Raw genomic sequence first — 14,069 nt, 5'->3', positions numbered from 1 at the left:
AAACATGCTGGAGGCCTGGGTTTTTCCAAGATTCTCAAAGGCTCAGAGAGATAAGAAGACAGGAGCTGGCAGGGGCTTGTGTGTGGTTAGTTTTGTGTCTGGTCCCTGTGCCCTGGAAGGTTCTGCTTTTGGTTTGGGGCAGGGGTTTGTGCTGGGGGAAGAGAAGCCTCCACGGCCCAGGGCATCCCAGGGGCTTCCCAGTGCACAAGCCAGCAGCTGCAACCACACCGCACTGGTACCAGTACAACCCAAGCTGCATCCAGAAGGGGTGAAGTTTGCAAAAATATTCATTGCATTATTGAAGTCTTCTTCAACATTTAAACTTTTGGTTTATAAAAATTCGTGTTGTCTAACAAACTCTAGTAGAAATTGCTAATCAGTGACCCAACCCTAGAACTTATGTTCTGATAATATTGGATCTTTTGAGATTTTTTTTCATACTGAATGGTAAACAAACGTTTTCCCTAGGAAATTAGTTGGTTCCAGTAAGATGGGTATATTTCATTCTTCTTTTATGCTTCTTGCTACTTGATATGCTAAAAACATATGCAAGTTTCTTCTATGTGGAGAGAGGGATCCTTCCATTCCATAAAACTGTTGGGACAGAATATATTGCTCTCCTGAAACCCCGCTCCTACCCCTTTTCTTCCCAAGGAGAAAATTCATCAAAATCAGCCTGTTTCTATGAGCTGTATTAGCTTTGATGAAGGCGTATTTTCTGACAGAAAAAAATACTCCGTCGGAGTGTTGCTGTGTTAGGTACGTATCTGCATGTGCATAGATGCATATTAGATAGGTTTTCAAACTCTAAGGGGATTAAGAGCTCAAACTCATTGAAATTCAGGAGGAGTGAGACATTTTGCTTCCTTGGAGATGCAGGCCCCAGAGATTTAGATCCCCAGGGGACATAACCAGGGGAACAGACAGCTATTAACTTTGACAAGAGCTTTCCATCACTTTTTCTAGGGAAATACTCTGCAGAAAAAAGTGTGCTGTTAGTTCTGGGTTGAGGAGGCAGGTGAGGACACTTAGGTGCTATTTATGTTTCCTTTCGGGCATCATGCAGGTGCATTTCTGTGATTTTATCAGTGGTTTAATATTACTGTTGACAGTGGTGACATGGTTAAATCTATAATAGGGATTAAGTCTATATCCATCTTCTGTATGTGTAACCCTTCCCACACAATTTTCAGCTTCGGATCCCCATATTGTGAATTTAAATGCACTAAAAATACATTTGTTTTCCTTAGTTGCCTGCTGCAGGTTCCCCTGAGCTTTGCAGGCCACTGCCGAAGTAGCGTGTTGGTTTGACACAGAGCCTTTTGCAAACACCGTTCCCCAAGAATAGTCGTATGGAGTCACACTAGAGGTCTGGTCTTGTAGGAGATGGTGAGAAAAAGATCAAGATGACAAAGAGCCTTCCCCTGGTTTAACTTTTGAGCTTCTAGCAGGTGGTAATTTGGTGCTTTACAGAGCCAGGGTTTGCATCTGTATCATCACTTTTGCCAGTCACCGATGAACCTAATCTCCATCAATTTGTCTAATCCCTTCTGGAGCCTTCTTCAGCTTTTGCTCTCCGTACCATTCTCTGGCAAGTTCCACGATGGGTGGTGAGTTTCACTTCTTCCCTTCTGGGAGCCTTACAGCTGATTTGTTCTGCAGGTGGAGGCATCTTCCCAGCAGCAACGTAGGTCCTGAGGAATCCGAAGGCACAGAAATGCCCCGTCTGCAGCATGGGAGCATCACAGCATTGCGTCTGCAGCAAAGACTTCACTCCCACGGCATCTTCCACCATTCGTTCACCCCGCGGTTTCAGCTGCTGGCAGGTAAGGTGTGCTTTAAATAAGCAGCAGGATCGAATTGCCAGCTCCCTCTGTAGGAAAAATACAGCGAGACTGCCCAGCCTGTCCCTCCTCTATGCATGTGACGAAAGCCAGCCCGGGAGCGCTGCCCACCTGTAGCTCTGCACCCATCCCACCTGTAGCTCTGCACCCATCCCACCAGCACCCAGGGCACTGGCGGCAGCACCCATCCCACCAGCACCCAGGGCGCTAGCAGCTGCACCCATCCCGCCAGCACCCATCCCAGCAGCACCCATCCATCCAGCACCAAGGGCGCTGGCAGCTGAACCCATCCCACCAGCACCCATCCCACCAGCACCCATCCAGCATGCAGTCAGCACCAGCATTAGGGGGCTCTGCCGGGAGTAAAGTGAAGCCTCTGTCACGTTTTAAAGCATTGCAATGGAGAGCTCTTTGACTGATTAATTTCTGAGACATTTCTTTAACGCAGGCTGTTAATTAAAAACCAGCAAACTCCATTAACGCATCCTTAAAGGGCAAGCGCTTTGCCGCAGGTCGAGTTTAAACAGCTCAGCCACTATGTAAACATCTCCTAGATTGCAAGCGAAGTATTGCCACTGCTGAACTGCCTTTTAAGCAGTCAAAAGCTTGGTCTGTGAACAACTTCCCAGAGTGGCTGGGTTTTTATTGGATGATATATATCTTAAATTAGTGCAAACGCCTTTTATGCGCAGAAAACCAAAACAAGCAATAAAAAAAAAAAGCTGTGTTGTTAAATTTTCCATGTGTTGGTGGTTTAAACACACTTTTTAGTATGTTGGTTAAAAATTACCTGCTGAATGTAAAAGATGTTGTCAGAAATTCATGCAGTTTAAGAATTAAATGATCAGGCCAGCTCATAAAAAGAACATTTTGACTTCTGCATTTTTAGTATGCAATTTTATGTATTTTTTGCTATCATAAACGTGATTGCTTCCTTTAAAACAGTAGCAATCATGTTTACGGTTTGTTGCTAATGTTAGACTGTCTTCCTTTGTCGTTTTTCAAGATTGCAAAGCTAACATAAAGAAAAACTTCTTTTAGCTCTCAGAAATAGAGGACTGGCGTAGAGAATTTATAGAGTTCAGAAAGAAAGCAACTTTCTACTTTACCTGCTCCCTGCCCTGTGTGTTTGGACAGCACAAATGCAGTACTAACAGCAGAAGCTATGAGAGTTACACTGATTCCTCCAAATCTTCTCTCAGAAATGAGTCCCACAGCTCCCTGCAAAGTAATTGGTCTAATTAGGTGGTAGGAAGGAGCGTCTTTAAATTCCTCAGAAATTAAGACGTGTCATCCGCTTAACATCTTAGCATCTGTTACTGCCTCTTGCACATTGCTCCACTACATCAGTCTGAAGGATACTTTCCTGGAACTTTCAGAGAGGGGGAAAAAACCCAACCCCAAGCCCTTGAAGCCGAGAAGAAATTGGCCCTTTCTTCAGTGGGATGAAGCATGTAAGGCATTTCACCCCCTCCTTATTTCTCAGTTTGGTGCACGTTTGCCTGGGTGAGTACAATAATCACTTTATTAAGTAAAAATATAGGAGGATAGAAGCACAGCCTTAAATCCTGTAGTAATCCTTACTGATGGGGTAACGTTGTTCTGAAATATTTTCCTTGGCAACTGATCCCTGTGCAAGTGTTACTCTCTGTGTTTATGTATTGGGAGTTTTGTTTCAAATGGGCTAGTTTGAATCTCTAACAGTCAGTCTGTAGAATGACAACTAATTTGTTGTTTCTTGTTTTTTTTTTTTAACTTTGTTTGCTGTTGTCTGGCAGCAAGTAAGTAACTATTTAATTATGGCTTAATTGCTCATGCAGTAGGCATAATTTTAAGACCGAATGTGCTTAGAATACTGGGTAAGGTACCAAGGCACTGGGAAAGTGTCAGACTTGCATGTGTAGAATAGGGGAGAGGTGTATGGTAATTGCAAGCTGAAAAGGTTAATTTTGCAATGAAGCTGTCTGGAACCAATCAAGATTTTTTTTTTTTAGTGAGATCCTGCTACTTGATTTGTTTCTGTTGTTTTGGTTTTTTTCCCCTTATACTCTCTTTCTCTATTTGCTCCTGTGTGAATGCTAGCACAGTGGCATGTATTTTATTAAATATTATTAAAAATACCTGTACAGATATAGCTTTGAAAGTCCACTATGCACTGGTAGTATTCCCAAAACAGCTCATGTTTACTGAGAGTCAGGTAACAAAGCCAAGTAACTGCTACCTGCAAAATGCTTTTCTTTGGCTTCTGTTTTGTTTTAATTGCAGTCCAGGCAAATTATGCCCCCTATTTCTTTGATAATGGAGCCAGAAGCACAAACGGGAACATGGCCCTTCTCAGCCTTTCGGAGGACACACCTGTTGGTCAGTATAAAAATGTTTAAACTGTAAAGCTGGAGCCGCTTGCTCTTTTGATCAGCAATGTATATTTTGTTGTAGGTCATGGTTATATACTTATGTGGTCTTACGTGTTTTTCTCTCAAGCTTTTAATTGGCCTCAATTTAAAATGACAGGTTTGAATTGTAGCTGTAATTAAAAACATGAATTTTAGCTCCCCTGTTCTTGGTGCACCAATCCATTCACGGCATCAGAGCACAGACCTTTGGGGTCAGAAAGAAATTCATGGTGGTGAGGGACTTCTTACCAATCCTGCAAATGCTTATGAGAAGAAAGCCTAGTTGCTAGTAATTTTATCAGCCTGGGTAAAAGCACACCATGCATTGAAAAGTAACAAAGGCGTGATTTTCTTCAAACAGTTATCATCACATTTTTTGTGATTACGGTACAAATGGTAGAAAACATTCCTACTTGAAGTGAAAATGGTTTTGTCTAAATAACGGATGTTTTTTAAAAAGGTTTAGTTTTGTTTTTATTTAAAGTTCAAAAATGGATACATTTTTCAGCTTTCAGCATTTTAAGGCAGGTCTATTTATGCTTCTTTAAAGTGTAGTTACATTAACAAAAAATAAATAAGAACAAAAAGGTGATTTATAATCTATTTTCCATGGGGAAAGAATAATTTCCTAAAATTTAAAAAAAAATTCATGTCACATAAATTACAGTGATGAACACCACCCTTTCTTCAAACATTGCATGAGGATTTGTTTAGGATTTGCTCCTGTTTGTCTGTAGCTTTTATGGGCTCAATCAGAAAAGCATTTTGCTATCGCATGCAAAGTACCAGAGCATCCATTTATTAGCCACCTTGTGCGGGGGGGATGGCTGTGCGGAGGGGTGCACCCAAAGCCCACACTCCCAGGGCTTAGGCGCCTGGGGAGGTGAGGGTGAGGGCGCAGCCTCCTCTGGAAGACAAGATCCACACCAGGCATGCTAGGGGTGGGGAGAGGGCGATTGGGAAGCCGTGACTTCTCCTTTGCCTGCTCAACCAGAGAAGAGGAGGGGGAGAAGGCGGCAGATAGCATAGAAGCGACACATCTAGCCGATGAACGTAAAAAGAGCTTGCTTATGATGCAGCAGGGATTTGCTCTAAGCTCGGTCAAGCTTAAGTGGAAACCTCAGCTGAAGGCCAGCAGTAATGTACTGGCACTTGCAAAAGCCAGAGGCCGACCAAGGAGCTGTGATTTTTGCTGGACTTCTGCCCGGATTCACATGGAAACCACACTTGCTCAGCCTTGGCGATCTGCACAGCTCTGCTGATTGCTGGAGTAAAATCATCCGGTGGCATCGCTTGCTTGATAGCGTAGATCAGGCTTGTAATGCCAGGTAGCCACAAAACGAGACTCCGACTCCATTTGTTTGGGGTGGTGTTTGCCAACTCCACCGCTCAAACTGCAGACAGGATGACTGGCTCGCTTGCCATCGGGCTCCCATCCCCAGCGTGGTGCCAGCTTGCAGACATTTACAGAGCACCAGCCTCTCCCTGCGCCGCTGGGAGCCTCCAGCCACCTGCGTGGGCATGGGAGCTGAACACGGCACAGAGCTGCAACACAGTAGAAATGTCCTTCCTATGGGGACCGCAGTGCCACACGGTCTCAGATGACAGTGCTCCCTGCAGCAGCAAAGTACAGCAGTAATTTTCCAGCCCTGGGACCCAATGTATCTAATCTGGGGCTGCAGGCAGGCAAAAAAGGAGAATGTGCATGTGAAACAGCAGCGTGAGGGATCAGAGCCTCTGTTAGAGTCCTTGTAATTAGCCCAAGTAAGAATGGTGACAAATACGTGATTGGCTTTTGCATGTGCTTTTGTAACATTAGCAACCAGGCGAGGGATGTAGAGGTCCCTGGGGAGTTTAGGCTTTGGTTGTAGCAGTGATAAAGCTGAAGCTGCTCCATCTTCAGCGCTTCTGTGCCTCATGCCTGCTGGCTTCATCCAGAATGTGTTTACGTTGTGTTTACATTGGCTGGCTTGTACTTCCAATTTGCTGTATAAATGTGCTTTAAAAAACAAGAGAGAAGCAGCTTCTGGCTTAAAGCTCCAAAGGTGCCACCAAAAGCCTTTCTCTGAGGTGAAAGGCTGGAAGGTGTTGAATTTACGCTTCTGCAAAGGGCCTAGAGAAACCCTAGGGAAAGGGAGATGAGATCTTACTTTTGAGAAGTCCAAATGTGGTAGCTTTGCCACGCAGCTGCCTGTGCTTCTTTGGGCTAATTCCCAGGACACCTTGACAAAAATCTGTAAGTACTGCAGGGTCCTCTCTTCTGGAAGCACTTTGGGAAGTTCCCTTGGGAGGCAGCTGCTTGGGCTTTGCTCAGTGCAAACTGCTGCTACCCACCGCCCGCGTCAGCACAGCCGCTCCTGGGGATGATTTGGCAGGGAGGCTCCCAGGGGAGGGCACAGATGACACCCATGCTTCACGGCCAGGGGTGCGTGCAGCTTTGCGTAGGGCGAGAGGACCAGCATTCGCATCAGACCACAGTCAGAGCTTCGTGCCAGAGCTCCGTGAGGGCTCACACACTGCCTGTGCTAAATGGCTGCCAGGCTGGCCCCTTTCTGCGGCCCCAGTGAGGGACCTTGCACCACAGAGGAGGCTATTACCCTTCATCCCTCTGCCCCCATCTCCTCCAGAAGAAGGAGAAGGAATCTGCTCTCCCATGTCCGTGCGCAGTCCCGAGCATCCACACTCCTGCAGTTGTCTTTCAGTTTGAGAGCAAGATGGTCAGTGACAAAACAGGGGACTTAAAACTTCCATATGTTTGATTCTGGATGGCTTCACTCAGGCTTAGGTGCTGCAAAAATGGGCAGGTTGCCATTAGGTCTTCCCTGCGCTTACATAAAATTTGGAATCATAGGCAGGATGCTTTTCTTGCCAGCCACCAGAGTCTGATCTGGGCAATGCCATGAAGACCAGCTTTAATAAACCTCCAGGAATTTTACAGGCTTTGGCCCCACTGAGATTACAAGCGATTGGCAAAACGGTGTGTGTCAGTTATGTTCCTGGGTACCTGCAGGCAAGGGGCACGCAACGTTTTGGAGCACCGAAAGGCAGACGATGGATTCTCTGTGACTGTAGAAAGACAAATTGCCATGCTGCAGCTTGCATGAATGCATCAAATCCAAGCAAATCGCATTATTATGCTGATATCATCCTTAACTTGACCTTCTTTTCCCTTGTGCGATTGTGCTTCACTTACAGGTAGTTGTGATCTACCAAGTTGCATACATTATGACATAAGTTATCATAAAAACAGCAAATGCGGTTTCCGTGTGACAGCTTGAAAGTGGCTGCAGATTCCCAGATCCCATTTATTGCTGCAGAGCATGAGACCCCTCGAGGGAAGAAGGGCTGGAACAGCGGCCCTTTCCAGTGTCGGATTTAAGAAGAATGGGAAAAATGATGAACTGAAATAGCAGTCGCGGTTTGTGTGGCTGTTGGGCAGGGCACAGGCGTGATTAGCTCTTTGCAAGGAGTTGCCTGTGTACATACAAAATGTACGTCTGCTCCTAATCAAGGTCTTAAGGCATGTGGGGGATGCTATTTCAGGTTGTTTGTTTCACCTGACCCCAGTAATCCCTGTAAGCCCCGATAGTGGGGACAGAGTGGGATGGAGACCGGCTTCAGAGCAAGGGATTGAGGCATACTCAGAAGGCCTAAGTTCAATTCTCTCTCACAAAGCCCAAGCATCATCGGTGCTCTGGAGATCTTTGCACGCCTCTCATCCTTGCATTTGGCCTTTCTGTTTTCCCCCGTGCCCCCAGGCGTGCACTCCCCTGCATTAAAAGCCAGTGGGCAGTGGCAGTCCTTACTTGATCAGAGCTACCGCTGCCAGCTACCTGCCACTGGCTGACTGGCCCCTTCAGGTCCCTCCAGGCTTCCCGGGTTGTTCCTGCATGCTCCTGCTTTCTTCCCATCATTCCCAGCTGGCTGCAGAATGCCCTCTTGTCCCCTCTGGTATCTGTTGTTCCTCCTCTGTTTGTCCCCCTGCTGCTCCCCAACCTGGTGAGACTCCCTGCTAAGGTGTTCCCTGGTCCATCCTTCAGTTCCCAGCGATCCCACCCCGGCACTCTGCCATCTCCTTGTATGTGTTTTTGTGTTTCGCCCAGCAGAGGCCTAGTAGCTGAACCCACAAGGAAATTTTTCTACCCACAATTTATTCCCAGCACTCCGTGTCCTAAAAAATGTCTAAGTGAGAGAATTAACATCCTTCTCTTTTAAATTACAATTTCTTTCTGACTAGAAAGGACACAGATATGGATGATTTAGCTCAAGCTGTGTCTTGGAATGCAGAGACCCACCCAGACCTCACATTCAAACAACTCCAGAAAGGCTGAGTTGTTTGAAGGTGCAAAAACATTCAACTTTTTGCAAAAACGAAACTCTCCCTCCTAGGAAAGCCTAGGAGCTACCAGAACAAAACTGCTAAACGCCGCCCGCCTTCCGCATCACTGTGGCAGAGCTAACGCTGTGCAAAATGGAGCCCCGGCAAAGCAGAGCGCTGCACAGGGGTGCGCTGCGGGCTCGCGGGTGTCACAGCCTTTGCTTTTGGCTTTATGCTACCAACAGAAACTGCAGGGACATCAGAAAATTGCCATCAGATGGCTTCTCCTTGGAGCTGGTTGCTGTGGGTGCCGCGGGGACGTGTTGTGGCTGTCCGTGGGGATGCATTGTGGCTGTCCGTGGGGATGCACTGCTGCTGTCCATGGGGTGGTGATTCAGGCCCCGGTGCTGAGCACTTGCCGACAACCCCCCCCTCTCCCTGTAACCGGGGCTTGCAGCTCCTGGGCCTGTTTTGGCTGCTGCTGTAGCAGCCGTGGCTTTTGGGCTGCTAGCCGTGCCTCCACTCTGCCAGGCAGCGCGGGGTGCAGTAGGGAGCGGGAGCTGCCCGAGGGTGCTCAGCAAGCAGCGGGAGCTGGTGGTGAATGGGAAAGGAGCCATTTCTGAGCTGGTGTTGGTGTATCATAGAATCATATAATGTTTTGGGTTAGAAGGGACCCCTAGAGGTCATCTGGTCCGTGTCCTCCCAGAGCCTGAGCTCCCCTGTGCTTGCAGTGTAGAAGAGCTGTCTGTAGGCTGTGTGTTAAGTGGCCATCACCTCTCCTGGTGGGGAAAGGCTTTTGGCTGAGGCAGGCGGAGAGCAGGCGCATAACCCCGGGTGAGGTGGTGTTTGCCGTGGCACCGGGAGCAGAGGTGTCCTGTCCTGGGAGCGCGGCCATGGATGGCCCTCTCGGCGTCTTGTTAACAGATGTCAGCTGTGGTGGCAAAGGACAACGGGGGGACTGGGGGACTGAGGATGAGTCCAAAATGTGCTTGGCTTGTTTAGCTTGGCAGGGAGGCGATGTGATGGCTGAGTGGCGGAGAGGGAGAGCGTGTCTTCAGCAAGCGGGCAAAGCCAGCCCCAGGGCACGTGGACAGAGGCTGGCTGTGAATAAATTTAAGTCAGAAATGGAGTAAAATGGAGCAATGACATCACAGGACAGGCATTCAGCCTGAGTGTCAGGAGCAACGAGCAAATGGCTTTTAAGACAGAAGAGGAAAAGGGAGTGAAAGCCTGGCGTGGCTCCTGGGGAGCAGCAGGCAGCTGCCTGGGACTTCCCCATCCCAGCCTGCTGCACCATCCCCTAGGTACCTGGAGTATCCAGCTCTTCCAGCTAGAGCTCTTACATAGCATTTGCCATATCCCTGGTGGAAGACTCTTCTATTCCCTTATCTTTCTGACAGGGAGAGGCTGTTTACTTGGTGCTCACTGGTAAGATTTTAGCTGGGTTTTTTTTCATTTATTTCCTTTTCAGCAAGGGGAGGCAGCACATTGAGAGGAGATTTTTAATTGGCATTAACACTGTGCTGAGAAGTGTTCCCAGGGTGTTAATGGTATGGGGAGTATTGTGCAGTGAAATTACAATTTAGACAAAATTAGGAATTATAATGAGCTAGAAAAGAAATTTTGATCCACAATCCAATTTAAAAGGCATACAAGTTTGCTGTATTATGAAAAATGAAGAAGTATCAGCTTTAGCTAGGAAGCAAACAGTGCAGTGTAAAGATCAATGATGTCCTTCGTTACTTGCTCAGAAACCTCAGTGATCTCAGTCTGTACCAACATCTATGTTTCTTCTCACATTTAGCAGCAAGAAAATTCCTGTTTTCTTTATAAGAAAATTCCTAGGAAATGTAGGAAAGAAAATTGTGAGATTGGAAGAACAAGCCGAGGTCCAAATGTCTTCACCTGACCTTCCACACTCCGTTCCTCTCTAGCACGTGCCCTGTGCCCCCTGCGGAGTGGCCTGTGGCTCGTGTCCTGCAGCGTTGCCCGTTCAGGGCAGCACCAGACCATGTGCCTGGTTGTCGCCCGCAGGCTCCGAGAGACCCCAGGTGCGGGTGGTGCTGTCCAGCCTGTTTCCCCACAGCACAGGCAGCTCTGCTCAGCCATCCACACGTGTGCTAGAAACGGGCAGGACAGCCAGTTTGGCTGGAAGTGGAAGGGACAGGAAAAGTGAAGAAGAAGGGCAGAAAAGCAATGAAGAAGTAAAAAATTCTAATGACCAAAAAAGGCTGAGGAAAAGCACTGTCTTGGTAATGATGTCAGTGGAGCGCTGACGGTTGATACCTGTATTCTTCATTTGGCTCCAGCTGTGATATTAAGACAAAGCTTTGGAAGAACAAGAATAAATGCAGTCAGTGCTGGTGCTGAAGAACTTTCAACAGTCTTGAAATTTCTGTCTTTTATGTAGGCAGCTGTATCAGGAGACAGGTGTCCTTTCAGGACACTGTTTCATGCCAGCCCCAGTTTATTCCTCTCCCTGCATTTCTTTGTACTTGCAGAGTTCAGTTGTTGCAATCAAAGTGTCTCATCATACTGTTCATTGTCATTCCCTAATAATTTGGGGGGATCTCAGTTACAGATACGTTATTACTTTCTACTCTGTTTTGTGGGAAAAGTCCGAGAAAAATGTGGAAAGTGATTTGTAGTTTTGTGCACTTGTTTTGCAAATCTTGACTGTGTGTTGGCTGGCTGAGCCAGCTCGTAGCAGGGTCTGCTGTTTCTGATCCTGTGGCCCCATTCTTTTTTGCAACGTGAACATTTTTCTGTAGAAAGTTGCCCAAATATTGCCCAGGTAATTATCAAAGAGAGTTTGCTCATACGTGAGCACAGGTCCCACATGGCTTGGCGTAATCTCTTGCTGTGCAAAGAAGACAGCCATGTTTTCCAAGTATCACTGCTGATGCCTGGACGTTGCCTGTCCATTAAGCCCACTGATCTGTTTGCTTCACATTTTGCATGCCAAGGAATAAGCAAATGAGGAGTGAAAGGCTGCATTGCAAAACTGAGGAAACATTTGAGAAGCTGACCCGTCCATGCAGTGGGCAGGACCTCAGCCAAAGCTCCAAACAGAAGCTTATGGATCTGGGCCATGAAAAACTCTGCTGCCACTGCAGAGAGGATATGAGAAAAAGATTACGACTCTCAAGTACAGAATTAAAAATCTCTCAAACTCAGAGTACTTTAAAGCTGGAGTCTTCTGGGTTCCCTCTAGCAGTGTTCTTCCTTAACTTTATGCTAACTTGCTTAGCAGGGATCCTTCCATCATATCTTTGTGCCCCATGCACAAGCAAATCTCGCTACTAACCAGCGACTCGCTTGGCTACAGTATTTCCAGAGCTTTGTTAGACATAAAGCAGTTTCTTTTCCAAACCTCTGCAACTTGGATATCCCGGGTAACTCAGGGCACAGCAAATTGGAAGGAAACAGTAGCAGTGTTTTGTATTTCAGGGTCAGTTAACCAATATTTGTAAAGTGCTTGAAGTCATCTGAATGTAGTTATTAATGCACAGTAGAATGACAGACATGAAGTTTAAAAAAAAAAAAAATAATAAACCCTCACCATGTTTTGAAAACGTGGGTGTTCTAACTCTGCCAGGAAGTATCACTTCTGATAAACAAAGTCAGCTTGCTGCAAAAACTGGCACTGACTTCTCAAATGTTTAAAAATAGAAATAACAATCTCACTTTCCCCAGCTTGTGAAAGAAATACATTGATGAGTTTAGAAAATTTATTCATTGGTATGAGCATGAGTGGGTGTGTGAAGCAGAGGATTTAATGAGAGGGAGCTAATGAGGGGGAGCGAAGTAGGAAAGAAGACTTCTGCACCTATTAGTGGGAAAGTCTGCAAATATCCTTGCATCTCCTGAGCTTCAAAGCCTGGGTCCAGTCCTGTGGGAGCACTGCCTTCAGCTGCCGGATCCTCTGCCCGCTGCTTTGCAATTTCATTGTTCCCATGGAGCGGAGGGGCACGGGGGGCTTTCGGTACTCACCCAGTCGTACAGCAGCATCGCTTCCGACTCGCCCGGGCTGAGAGTTAGTCAAGAACTGGTCATCTGTGTAAGGGCTGTGATGTGGGCAGTATTGATCTAGGTGTGGTTCCACAGTGAGAGAAACCAGCACTGAGAAACTCAGTTTAACCAAGAGGCTAAAATGCGGCAGTCAGGGCTATTGAACGCTCTGCGTATCTGTGCTGCCCACTAAGTGGGTTTGACTCCCAAAAGCTCTGCCTGCCGCAGGGGAGCCAAGTTTCTAGGGAGCAGACCAGTGAAATATTCACTGGCTGAAGTAACCACAGGGAAATGCTGTTGAATGCCGATTTTTCAGGTACCCACGTGTACACTCTGAATGGAACCGATCCCGAAGGAGATCCCGTGACGTACGGCCTGGCCTATGAAGCTGGATCAAGACGCTACTTTTCAGTCGACAAGAACCTTGGAAATGTTACACTGATCGAGGAGCTTGACAGAGAGGTAGAGTGAAATGGCACCACTCCGTGTGCTCATGGAATTTCCTTCGGTTTAATTTGATCTGTGGCTTTGGGGGACAATGCCAACTTATTTGCCCCTGAAACATGTAATATACTTTGCTATGCTGAGACGTTATACTTCACCCATCGTGTTGTTTTCCAGTTGACTTGTACCACTGACACTGCTATCAAATTTTTCGGCAGCTGTCTGTCCAGCTTTTGCCAAACAAGAAGTTTACTCTTTATTCCTACCTTTCCCCACCCGCACCCCATCAAGAGCTTAGGGGCAGTTACCGTCCTCTAATCCTCAAGAAGAGGACTCCTCTGTCCTTAGCAGGATGTAGAGATTTGTGTAAGCAACGTTCCAGGACGCTTCTCTGGTTATATCATAGCCCTTTAGCCCACATGTAACCATATGAGTTAAAGGTATTCCCAGCAATAGTGGCCTAAAGGCAGCTTTATCCAGGGAACACTGGCATTGAACCCTTCGTGTGTCTCTTTTGCAGGGAAGGGTACACAGTATTTAGTACAGCCTTCAAAATACTGTATGCTGAGACAGAGGAATTTTGAACCAATCGTGCCTCTTTAGGGAGTGTTTCTTGGAAAAGATGACTGATTTTCACTAGCGCTTTACAGGACAACAGGGATTCCCAGACCATCCGTCTCTTGACAGCAGCCACAGGAAGTCCAAGGAGCCCTGCAGCTGGAGCCTCTGAGGGGGTCTCCCTAGCCTCTGCTGTAATTACTTCATGGAATTAGTTGTTACTTTCATCTACCTGCCAAGCCACAATTAAATCTGCAGTTGCTTTTCCAATCAGGGCAAACACCATCTCTCTAACAAAGGAATTTTCTTGGTTTGCAGAAGGAAGATGAGATTGAAGTTATTGTCAGTATTTCAGATGGCCTGAATACAGTAAGTGTTTAATTATGCTGTAGCTTGTCAAACTGTCTGTCCCCACATACCTCCTCCCATTAAATTACCTTACAGGGACTATCTCATTTTCTCAGAAAACACAATCTCATTAGAATCTTACCTCTTGCTTCA

At 46.7% G+C, this 14,069-nt stretch overlaps 1 protein-coding gene across 1 annotated transcript in view; it reads left to right on the top strand.

The window, feature by feature from the left end:
• Window positions 1–3,289: 3,289 nt before the first annotated feature.
• CDHR1 (cadherin related family member 1) overlaps window positions 3,290–14,069 on the top strand; it is a 48,041-nt gene continuing 37,261 nt past the window's right edge. The window contains exons 1-4 of the mRNA XM_009635354.2: window positions 3,290–3,350; window positions 4,110–4,205; window positions 12,883–13,028; window positions 13,887–13,937. Of these exons, the coding sequence (XP_009633649.1) occupies window positions 3,290–3,350; window positions 4,110–4,205; window positions 12,883–13,028; window positions 13,887–13,937 (354 nt within the window). The remainder of the gene's footprint in view (window positions 3,351–4,109; window positions 4,206–12,882; window positions 13,029–13,886; window positions 13,938–14,069) is intronic.

Source organism: Egretta garzetta, unplaced genomic scaffold (genome assembly GCF_000687185.1).
Source record: "Egretta garzetta isolate BGI_Z169 unplaced genomic scaffold, ASM68718v1 scaffold280, whole genome shotgun sequence".
Lineage (NCBI taxonomy): Eukaryota > Metazoa > Chordata > Aves > Pelecaniformes > Ardeidae > Egretta > Egretta garzetta.
This window is presented reverse-complemented; position numbering and strand designations above follow the sequence as displayed.